Source organism: Emydura macquarii, unplaced genomic scaffold, assembly GCF_026122565.2.
Source record: "Emydura macquarii macquarii isolate MOO-44397 ecotype Brisbane River unplaced genomic scaffold, CSIRO-AGI_Emac_v2 contig_2297, whole genome shotgun sequence".
NCBI classification, from domain to species: Eukaryota; Metazoa; Chordata; order Testudines; family Chelidae; genus Emydura; species Emydura macquarii.
Window position 1 is genome coordinate 3,885,753 of NW_027132434.1, and position 12,149 is coordinate 3,897,901.

General features: G+C 36.6%; 1 protein-coding gene across 9 annotated transcripts in view; it reads right to left on the reverse strand.

The window, feature by feature from the left end:
* DOP1A (DOP1 leucine zipper like protein A) overlaps positions 1-12,149 on the reverse strand; it is a 102,473-nt gene that overhangs the window by 36,810 nt on the left and 53,514 nt on the right. For all 9 annotated transcript variants that reach the window (XR_010922081.1, XR_010922083.1, XR_010922082.1 and 6 more), the window contains 4 exons: positions 7,544-7,818; positions 6,531-6,683; positions 3,575-3,675; positions 1,177-1,436 (listed from right to left, as the gene is read on the reverse strand). Coding sequence is in view for 6 of the 9 variants with exons in the window: in XM_067560750.1 (XP_067416851.1) it covers positions 1,177-1,436; positions 3,575-3,675; positions 6,531-6,683; positions 7,544-7,818 (789 nt within the window). In the remaining 3 variants the exon portion in view is untranslated. The remainder of the gene's footprint in view (positions 1-1,176; positions 1,437-3,574; positions 3,676-6,530; positions 6,684-7,543; positions 7,819-12,149) is intronic.

Sequence of the window (12,149 nt, forward strand, 5' to 3'; positions counted from 1 at the left end):
GCTTAAATCCTGTTGAGGTCAATGAGACTTTTAATCTAACGTTCAAAGTTAAGTACGTGCTTAACTGTCTTTGCTGAAGTGGAGGCCAGTAACAGTTTCAGAAAGACATTTGGAGATTAGTATACTTGACATACAGTATTATATTTGTATGACAGATGTGAGACCTAGGAAGTGTGAGGTCTTCAAAAGACTATTATATTTAAATGTGCCAGACAGGCATGGACTTTTGTGACAATAAGTGTTAAATGTGATTTTGGGGTGCTGGCTTGCTCAGTTGTTTCCTGGGGAATCCCTGGAGTGGTTAATGCAAATTTCCCAACACCAGTTATGCAAAAACCCAGCCTTTAAAGTTTTGCTTCCTGAGGAGAGGTCTGACTATTGACTGATGACTACTTGTTACAGGAGGCCAGAGATCAAAGGCCCAAATTATATAAAGAAAGAATTGAACTGTCCCAAGATTGTTCTTAGTGCAGGGGTTTGAAAGACTGACACCTACCAGAGCCCTATGCTGGAGCTGGGGGTGACCTCAGGTAAACTTCTAACACGTGTATAGGACCATTTATGGTTTTTATGTTTTCTCTATGATGCTTTTGCCCTAATAATAAATGTACTTTGATTTGCGAGAGCTGGTTAGTAAATGATGTACACTGTTATAGCCCCTAGGAAAAAAGCAAACCACAAGTGCTGGATCCTGGACAGACCTGCTGCAGAAATCACAGTGAGGTGCAGAGGGACTGCAAGTCTAAACCCCTGGTCTTTAGAGAGAGAGACAGAAGTCTCCGCCTGAGAGAGGCTACTGCTAGGAAGCCTAAAACGTCAAATGGGTGCACTTGAGGTGACGAAGAGAGTGGGGGTGAAAGGTGCAGTTAACCCTGAAACTGTGACAACATGTACAAGGGAAAAGTTGTTACTGTATTCCAAATATTTGACATGCTGCGGAGTTGAACCCACAGAGTTTTCACTGAAATTAAAAAAATTTTGGAACAAGAATATAATCATTTCCAAGATCCTAAATGCTGGCAATTCTGAAAATTATTATCATAAAAATCACATACTGTGTTTCTTCTGCCATCTGTTTCATGTTATATGAATAAAAATACATAAAATATTATATATACTTAAATTAATAAAATGTTAATGAATAATGAATTTACGAATGGATTAAACTGTACTTACCATCACCACAGCTAAATTTTTGCATGAAGTGATTTTCGGTTTCTTCTTCAGGGTAACAAGGAGACTTATTGCAATAGCGCTCAGCCTGAACTCGTTGCACAGAAACTCGCTGTGTTTTTGGATGGAGTAGCAGCAGAAGCAAAGGTTCAAGAACCCTTGCAATGTCATGTCTTTGGAGTACCTGGTTTAACCATGCTTGCCCCACTGAGCAGGTAGAACCATCTAAGCTGTTAAGGCTGTCCAGCATGATGAACAAAGATCTGGGGAAAAAACCTAGGAATAAATCCAACATGTTGCTACAACCCAATATAACCTATTTTAACCTAATCTACATTAAACTTCAATATTTGTCCACTATCAATAAGCTTTATTTGCATTTTGTATCTCCATATGAAAGTATACTTTTTCTTTTTCATTCAAAATTAGCAAGCAACACCTATCTTCAATTTACCAACATTTCATATATGCTTGTACATTTTCCATGAGGAATGTTGAGATGTGTCAATCAAACTCTACCCAGATTTTTCAAAAAAAAATATTGTTCTCTAAGATTGCAATGATTCTTTATAACCTATGTATTGAACAATAGTGACATATTAACTTTGTTCAGATGAGAATCCCAGGACACACTTCCTACACCTTGTTTCACATACGTAGCATTTTGTTTGGAATCAATGAGAAGCTCTCTATTCAAATTTTGGATCCAAAAGTGAAATTTACATATTCTAGCATAAAAGAAAAAGAGACAAAGAGCTAACAGTAAAGACAGATCAAAATAATAGAGGAATTGTCATTTACTGAGTTTGTACAGCATCTAGCATAATGAAGCCCTGACTTGGTTGCCCTCTAGATGCCACTGCAATATAAACAGCAACAATTTAAAAAATCTGTAAATGAGGTTGCAAAGAAAATAAAATTATTATTTATTATCTACAAGTGTTATCCTCAAGGACTGAGAACAGAAACATAGCTTACTTGACAATAATACTCTTCCTATTTTCATCATTTTCTCCCTTTCATATCTTAGATCTTGAGAGCTCTTTCCAGGGAAGAAAATTAACAGCTGCCTTACCTCTTAGATAATACACCTAGTAGCCCCTAATCATTTTTAACATTTTTATGCCCTCCTGTGGTACATATTCATAAGCTTTTCTACTGTGTTCACAGAATCTACCAACTTCTCTTCAGTAATCAGTGACAGAGGTAGCTCCAAAAGAAATACAAGATGAAATCCAACACTTCATTATGCTCTCCCACAGTTGTAGGTAAATGGTACAAAATTCAAATTAATTTTCTTTCATCACATTCACATAAAGAAACTGTATGTACACAATCCAAGCTGAGAAAAGTGAGGCTAGATCCTCATTTGGCTCATTTAATTGCTTCTGTGATGGGGGTCAGGTGAGAAATTTTTTGAACACAGTATCCATACTGCGTTGATAAGAAGTGTCTAATCAAATATATAGGGCATAAACATAGATGATGCAAATTTATTTTTAAATTCAAGTGACTACTTCCAGATTATTTTTTCAAGCTCTATTATTACCTCATGTTCTGTTTTAGTGTAAAACATTTTATTTCTATTTTAATATTGGGATCTTTCTCCTGCCTTTGTCTTAATTAACTCATCGCAATGACAGGAGCAAACAGAAGGCAGCATTCACAAGCTCAGATGCTGTGCTCATGACCACACAGTGTACCAGGTCACCATTCCTGACCTACATTTCACAATCAGAGCTGAGTGATATATTTTTTTGGCAAATAGTAAATTTGCTGAAAAATGCATTTTTGGGGACACCTAAACTATTTACAAATTTGAGTTGGATTCAGCAAATAGTTTCAGCCAAAGGAAATAAAAAAAAAAAAAAAAGTCAATAAGTTAATTTCAACCGTTTTGAAACTAAATGGTTCAACTTTTTATTTGAAAACAGGATTTTGTTTCAAAATTGAGCTAATTTTAACCAAAAAAGGACAAAAAAGCCAACTCTGAAAACAACTTAGAACAAAACAAAAAAAACCAACCAAAATTAGTTTAGGGTCAAATAAAATGTTTTGTTTGAATCCAAATTAATATTTTTCTGGGTTTTTTGTTCGTTTGTTTTGGTGAGAAAAACTGAAAAAAATCCATTTCAGTTTGAAATAACAATTTTTTTCTTTTTGTTTGGCTTTCAAACTAAAAAAAAAAAAAAATCAATTGTTTGCTCAGATTTATCCACAATATTATCAGTGACATTTACAAATGACACAGTTAGCATTCATTTTCTTTAGATGCTGAAAACAGTGTTCTTGCTAGACACCGTGAAATTCATGAATTTCCCAGATTACACCACTGAAGTACTTTACACAGTTAATGTAATAGAACCGAAAGGTTTAACAAACCATGAACATGATAACCAACCTGTCAAAGGAACGGCCAAAGGAAGAAGACTTGTTAATATGAAGGTCCCTGGTGAGATGCCAAAGCACTGCAAACTTTGCATGAGCTTCCATCCTTATTTTCTGTGGAGCAAAATATAGGTTAGACCACATTGACTATCATTCTCCCTGGGACAACAGTGAAAAGAAAGCTAGACAAGAATGTAAATGATTATATTAAAATATCATTACAAACACATTAAAAGAATCACTAATTTCAGTTCACTTTGCAATCAATTCTATTTATCTGAATGCTTAAAAAGACACACCAAGTTTTTAGGCCCATAACTGTAGTTACTTTGAAAGATGTTTTTTCCCCTCATTAATGAGCATGGTTTCCTAATTCCCCAAGTTTAGGATGAAAAGGAATTCAAGTTACCAACATATATTTTTAAAACAATAATTATTTTGTTTCTATCAGTTGCACAGCTTGGTTTACAATTATTTAAGGCACTGAATACATTACGAGTTCCTCTTTTTTGGTGGGCAGGGTGCCATCTAGAAAGGTTACTTTCTGGTCATTTGAGGTACTGGCTTTAAAAAGAACTATGTACTTGTCCAGAATCAGAATGTGATGCCATGCCAACTTTTAAAATTAAACTGAATAACTTGTCCAAAACCCTTGTCTTATTAAGTCATCATCTTCTCTTCTAATTGATTTAATTACAGGTGACTTTTTCCAGATCAGTTCAATAATTCATGCTCCATGGCACCATATAACAAACATATTAAGTAAAAACGTCATAGGTAAAACCACACATTTCCTCTTCAGTTTGGCATTGACTCCAAGTGAAAAAGAAAATATCCAAGAGATGGTGTCAAAGAGAGAAAGAGTTGTCAGGGGAAGAGTCATTGGTTTGGAAATCATCCTGATGAAAGTGGTACTTAAAAACCATGGCATTAAAGACCTCTAAACATGGTATAGAGGGAAAAGAGAAGGGGTTGAAAACAGAACCATGAGGGACACCAAGAGATCAGGATGAGGGAAAGAGTTTTATAAGAGTGCTTTCTCTGAATATATGTAAATAGTTAATTGATTAGATGCCAGCAGATGGTGCTCAAGAATATGTAGCATAGTACCTGGGTTTTGTAGGACCAATAAAACTTGTGCATAGTAGATGGCTTCCATTGGCTGCTCTTTATATTCTCTATATAGTTCTTAACATGGTGTCAGAAAAAAAAAAAAAGATTTTACTGCTTTAACTCTTCATTGTGACTGACCACAGGCAGCACTCAGTGACATCAGTAATGACTAAAACATCCTACTCCCTTCGATGGAACAAATACATGGGGATGTCTATGAAAAATGGGACTACTTCAGGGCCTCATGGACAACCTATGAAGTGGCTGTAGTACAACTCTATTGCCCAAACTGTTATTTCCTACAAGCAACCAGGCACCAGTTGCTCTCAAGAGTTGACCAGCTGAGTTCCAAACAAGGATGCAGGTGCAGGGGAAACTGCAATGATTGTGAGGCAATGAGTGCGAGGGTAGTTCACCTACTAGCGATACCCAGGAACTGGCACAGGTAATGCCAGAAAATCTAACAGCACAGAAATCTCCTCAGGGCAAATGGCAGGAGAAGGAAAGGACTTAGGTTGGAACCACACAAAATGGAAGGGATGTAAAGTTGCTCAGTCATTTGAAAGACTATATCGTTAATGGAAACTGCTCACTTTTTATTCTAGGAAGATATATATATCTATATCTATATATAAACAGTTAAATGAGAAAAGTGTCAATAAATAGTGATCAAGAACATGCCGAATAGTTCTTCAGTTTTGTAGGAGTAATAAAACTTGTTGTGCACTGCAAATGGCACTGATTGATCTTTATATCAGCTCTTAAAGATCACCAAAGGAGATGATGAATGAGTTAGAAAGGCAGAACGAGAACCAGGAAGTCAGAATCACAGGAGCCTAGAGAGAAAAGGAACCCAAAGTAAACAATGAGCCAATAATGTTAAAGAAGCAGACATATAAAACGTCTTATTAGACGCCATCCATGGCCAGAGGTTTGAGGACAGAAGAGACATAGACCTTAAAACCACCAAAAAAAAGAAGGTGAAGGGAAAGAATAGAAGAGACCAAAATTGAATGGGCCCCAAAGGAAAATAAGTGAAGGGTCTGTAAGTAACTAAATGGAGAGAGGAGGGACCCAAGGCCATTGCCACCACTTTCAGGAGGAGTAATAAAAGACAAAAGATCTTCAGAGAGGCCATGGCAATGTCAGAAGCTATGCTGGAGAAAGAGTAACAAGTTTTGAGAAGAGGAAGGAAATGGAGACAGCAGAACACTCCAACAAATAGATCACTTATCAAGGCAAATTTATTGGAGAAGGAACAGGAGTTATAAGGTTTGCTATAATGTTGGCCAGAATACAACAAGAGAAGAGAGCAAGAATAAGAGTGGGGCTAGAATGAGAGAGAGACAGCTGCAGAGGGAAGAAGAAGGAGGCAGAGAATGAGGTGGGAAGGATGATAATTTATGTCTGGGACTCAGGTACTTAGATCTCAGCTCAATTTCAAGCTTTACAACAGTCTTCTGTATGACTTTGGTTAAGTCATTAAATCTCTCTGCACCTTAGCTCTCAACTGAAAAATGGGGATAATAACACTTTCTATTTCTTTCTTGAGGCATTGTAAGGATAAATTAATTGGTTGTGAAGCCCTCAGATACTACCATGACGGCATCCTAAATTAATTAAAGGGACAGGAAAGGAAAGGTGAGATGAAGATTTGTGAGAGTTCAGAATTTTATGAACATGTTAGAATATTTTATATATTAATGTGTGTATATGTGTGCATATATACATGAAACAGCTCAAACTGTCTTATGAGCTATCAAGTCCTTTACTCACATGTCACTCTAATACTACATTTCCTGATAGTTCCTTTAACTCACCTTTTAATAATCACACAAAGAGCAGGGAAGATTTACCTTGTCTCTGTGGGTCAGCTGCTGACTTATAACATCCTCACAAATACTAGAAGATGGAACCAGGTTGTGTAACTGGTAAAAGAGCTCCACACTCTTCTGATGATGTTGAGGAGTTCCATCACCCAACTGGTCCCACAGAGTTAAAGCTACATGCTTTGTAAATGAAAATAAATTTTAAGAGAGACAGAATTATAAAAGTCAATGAATATCTGGTATTTTTCTTAAGAATTACTAGCTTTACACACTGAAAGGACATATGTCGTGTCAGTGAAAAATAAGAACAATTGGGCACATTATGTGATTATGCATTGCTTATATCTATGCAAAAGAAGCCAAAAAAACCCAAAACACTGTAATACCCTACTGAATAAAATTCCAGAAAATGTCACTCTGAGGATGCAATTAACTTTTGTAATAGTAGAATATTTCAACACTGATAATAAACTACCTAATACAGAATATTTTTCTACTGAGGATTTCTGATGACCTCCTAAATCACAAGAGTGGAGCTAGTGTAATTTGTCTTCAGAATCGTAGATCTAATACTGTAATTATAATGTAAAATGTAAGTGTTTCTTTTGTAAATAATTTTTAAAAGTTCACATTCTATAAGTCATTACTATTACTGTACTTGTTGTTAAACCAGTATCTACCCTGAATATTTTCCCTCAGTTTCATATCTTGGCTACCTCTCACATTATCTTCTCAAATCTAGTAACTCAGATCTTTCATTTATATTTCCAAAAGACCAGTTCTAATCAGGTATTTATAGCTACATTGTGTGGAACTAAATAGTAGTAACTAAATATTTTAATTTAAACAATAAAACAGAAAGTAGCAATTGTCATCTCACCCAGTAAGTAAGTTTTATTCCGTAACCTAAGAATGTACAAGAATAGCAAGGATGTTGATGTGGACTTGGAAGGAAAGAGTGTCTTCTTGTTGCTGGAAATATAGTCTAGAGAAATTAACACAGATGAAATAATGCATGGGCTTTAAGATGTTTACTGTACCTTGAAAAAATCTGTCTTTTCAACCATATATCTCAGGTTGCCTTGAGTAAGAGGAGGCCTGATAACAACAGCAACTCTTCCTTGGTTTGGACTTAGAGGTTGTGCAGTTTCCACACTGTTTACGTTTTCTCCAGTGACAACAGCAACGGATTGAGTCAATCCAACCAAGTCCATTACCAGAGAAATAGCAACACCTTGAACACTAAAATCACTTGCTTGCCTGCAAGCATTCATAAGAGTCTGGAGCCATAAAGGAGGCTGTACTTGTTCACAGTCTGAAATAAAAATTAAGGAAAATCGTTTTATTTCAACAATTTCATTTGAACTGAAATTAGTTTTTCTTACCATTCTGCATATCTACTATACCTCTTTTGTAATATGTGAGAAAATGATTTGTACTGTCAATTATTCTCTTTATGTTTAATAAAGTTGGTAGCTAAAAAGAAATCAAGTACAATAATGCTATACTTTCTTTTTAAATTATGTGAATTCTAACAAACAAAACTGCTTACTAACAAATTAAAAATGTGATATTACTGTATTAATTCATATAGCATCAGAAGATGTACATGGCCTTTTACATTTATCCAATGTGCCAAAAAACATAATCCCACAACAGAAGACACAGCTCACTGAACAGTCATTTTCTTATGATAAGAATAAATAAATATAATAAGCTGTTATGTACTATATTTTTTCCTCTATTCCAGGTGAGGTGAACACAAATTGTCTGGCTTTCAACAATACACTGCATTTGATCACTGTATTTTACAAATGTGTAAAAGTCCACAAGTCAGTCCTCGTACCACTAAGTTAGTTTCAGTATCTCTGTTCTTTAAAAAAATGTGTATTATGGCCTTTGACATAAAAGCTGAATAAAAATGGAAGAGGAGAAAACATATTCTTTGAAATTTTAGCTTAAAATAGGTTGGTTGAATGTATTTCAAACGTTTTAGAGAGAACTATATTTCTATACTATGCTAGAGTATGCATTATTTTTATTTGTTCTCCTGACATAAATACTATCTTCAGGAAATTATCATGAAAGAAACAATGAAAAATAAAATCTTGCAACCTAATATTTTGTTCCAGAAATACCTCCATAGCTTATTTTGTCAATTTCCACTAAATTCACACAACAAACAACTTACTGCAATACAATGCAAAGTTCATAAAGGGAATTGGACTCAAGTAAATATCTCTTCAGAAACTGAGCATTTAACCAAATTTTACACAAATATATATTTACCTACACATTTTCCCTTTATTATCATGAAGTGATCATGAGCTAATTCAGTTTAAACTAAATGGAAGGATAAACAAAAATAGTTCTACAAGTAAGTCTGCAACTCGAGTCCTTGATTTCAAAAGTACAAACTTTAAAAAATTAAGAGAATTAGTTAGGGAAGTCGATGGGCCTGAAGAACTCAAGGATCTGAATGTGGAGGAGGCTTGGAATTACTTTAAGTCAAAGCTGCATAAGCTATCTGAAGCCTGCATCTCAAGCAAGGGGACAAATTTGTAGGGAAGGATTGTGACCAAACTGGACGAGCAAGTATCTCAAACAGGTTATTAAAAGAAAGCAGAAAGTCTACAAGGAATGAAAGATGGGATGGACGAGCAAGGAAAGCAATCTCTTGGAGGTCAGAAAGTGTAGGGAAAAAGTGAGAACTGTCAAAAGCCACGCAGAGTTGGACCCTGCAAAAGAAATTAAGACCAACAGTAAAGATTCTATAGCCATATACATAAAAAGAAAACAAGGAAAGAAGAAGTGGGACCTCTAAGCACTGAGGATGGGGTGGAAATTAAAGATAGCTTAGACATGGCACAACACTTAAATTAATACTTTACCTCAGTTTTTAATAAGGGTAACGAGGAGCTTAGGGGTAGCGGCAGGGTGGCTAATAGAAATGAGGATCTGGAAGTAGAAATCAACATATCCAAGGTGGAAGTCAAACTCGAACCGTTAATGGGACCAAATTGGGAGGCACAGACAATCTCCATCCATGAATATTAAGGAACTGGCACATAAAATTGCAAGTCCAATAGCAAAGATTTTTAAAGACTCTGTATACTTGGGGATTGTACTCTTGACTGGATAATTGCTAATATAGTACCTATTTTTTAAAAAGAGAAAAAAGTAGTTCAGGAAACTACATGTCTGACAGTTTGACCTCAATTGTATGCAAGGTCTTGGAACAATTTTTGAAAGAGAAAGTAGTTAAGAACATAGAGGTAAATAGTAATTGGGATAAAATGCAACCTAATTTTTCAAAAGGTAGATCGTGCCAGACCAACTTGATTTCTTTCTTCGAATAGGTAACTGATTTTTTAGATAAAGGAAATGCAGTAGATCTAATCTTATCTGGATTTCAGTAAGGCATTTGATACAGTTCCCACATGGGAAATTATTAGTTAAATTGGAGAAGATGGGAATTAATATGAGAATTGAAAGGCGGATAAGGAACTGGTAAAAGGGAAGACTACAACAGGTCATAAGGAAAGGTGAACTGTCAGGCTGGAAGAGGTAACTAATGGAATTCCTCAGAGATCAGTCTTGAGACCAATCTTATTTAACATTTTCATTAATGAACTTAGTATAAAAAGTGGGAATGTGCTAATAAAATTTGTGGATGGCACAAAATTGGGAGGCATTACCAATACGGAGGAGGACTGGAATATCATTTAAGAAGATCTGGATGACCTTGAAAATTAGAGCAATCGAAATGGGATGTTTCAGAGGGGTAGCCGTGTTGGTCTGTATACAGCAAAAACAATGAGAGTCCTGTAGCACTTTAAAGACTAACAAATTGAATTTCTGCAGGCATAAGCTTTCGTGGGCTGCAGCCCACTTTGTCAGATGGAAGAAATAGAAATCAGATAGGGGGTATATATATATACATCCAAGGGTAAGGAACAACAATGGGGAGGGTAGGTGTTAGAATAGATGAGGCCTATTCACAACCACTGATTAGAAGGTGAGAATGTGTGAACAGTGACAATTACTTCTTGTAATGAGATAACCATTCCAAGTCCCTATTCAGACCCAGTTTGATTGTGTCAAGTTTGCATATGAGTTCCAGCTTTGCAGTTTCTCGCTAAAGTCTGTTTTAGAAGTTTTTTTGTAGAAGTCTGGCAACTTTCAAGTCAGCTACAGAGTGTCCTAGGAGATTGAAATGCTCTCCGATTGGTTTATGGATGTTACAATTTTTTATGTCTGATTAGTGTCCATTTATTCTTTTGTGTAGTGACAGTACGGTTGGGTACATGGCAGAGGGGCATTGCTGGCACAAGACGGCATATATTACATTAGTAGATGTGCAGGTGAATAAGATCTTTATGGTGTGGCTGATGTGGTTAGGACCTGTGATGGTATCACTAGAGTCGATGTGCAGGCAGAGCAGGCAGAGCTGCAGGGATAGGTTCCTGGGTTAGTGTTCTTGTTGTATGGCGTACGGTTGCTGGTGAGTATTTGCTTCAGGTTGGGGGGCTGTCTGTAAGCAAGGATATGTCTGCCTCCCACAGCTTGAGCGAGTGAGGGATCATCTGGTAGGATAGGTTGTAGATCCTTAATGATGTGTTTGAGAGATTTTAGTTGGGGGCTGTAGGTGATGGCCAGTGGTGCCTGTTGTTTTCTTTGTTGGGTCTGTCCTGTAGTAGGTGACTTCTGGGTACCCGTCTGGATGAAATTTAATAGCGCAAAGTGCAATTTTTGCTATAAGCTGGGGATATATCCGTTGGAAGTGACTGAGTTGGAGAAAAATCTGGGTGTATTGGTTGAACACCGGGTGACTAAGAGATGCAGCCATGAAAAAGGCTAATGCAATTCTAGGATGCCTCAGGAAAGGTATTTACAGTAGAGATAGCAAAGTGTTATTACCATTATACAAGGCACTGGTAAGACCTCACCTGTAATACAGTGTGCTATTCTGGTCACCCCTGTTTAAGAAAGATGAATTCAAACTGGAATGGGTGCAGAGAAGAGCTACTAGGATGATCAGAGAAACAGAAAACCTATCTTACAAGAGGAAACTCAAAGAGCCTGGCTTGTTTAGCATAACCAAACAAAGACTGAGGGGAGAGACATGATTGTTCTCTCTACATACATCAGAGGGATAAATACCAGGGAGGAAGAGGAGTTAATTTAAGCACCAATATTGACACAAGAACAAATGGATATACGCAGGCCATCAACAAGTTTAGGTTTGAAATTTAGATGAAGCTTTCTAACCATCAGCAGAGTGAAGTTCTGGGATGGCTTTCTAAGAGACGCAGTCAGGGGCCAATAAAACCTAACTGGCTTCAAGAACCTGGTAAATTTATTGAGGGGAAGGTATGATGAGATTGCCTACAATGGTTTGTGGGCCATCTGCAACTATTAGTAGCAAATATCTCCAATGGCCAGAGATTAAATTTTAGATAGGGAGAGTTCTGAGTTATTATAGTGAATTCTTTCCCAGGTGTCTGGCTAGTGTGTCTTGCTGACATGCTCAGGATCCAACTGATGGCCATATTTGGGGTTGGGAAGGAATTTACCCGTAAATCAGACTGGCAGACCCTGGGGTTTTTTCACCTTCCTCTGCAGCATGGCACATGGGTCACTTGC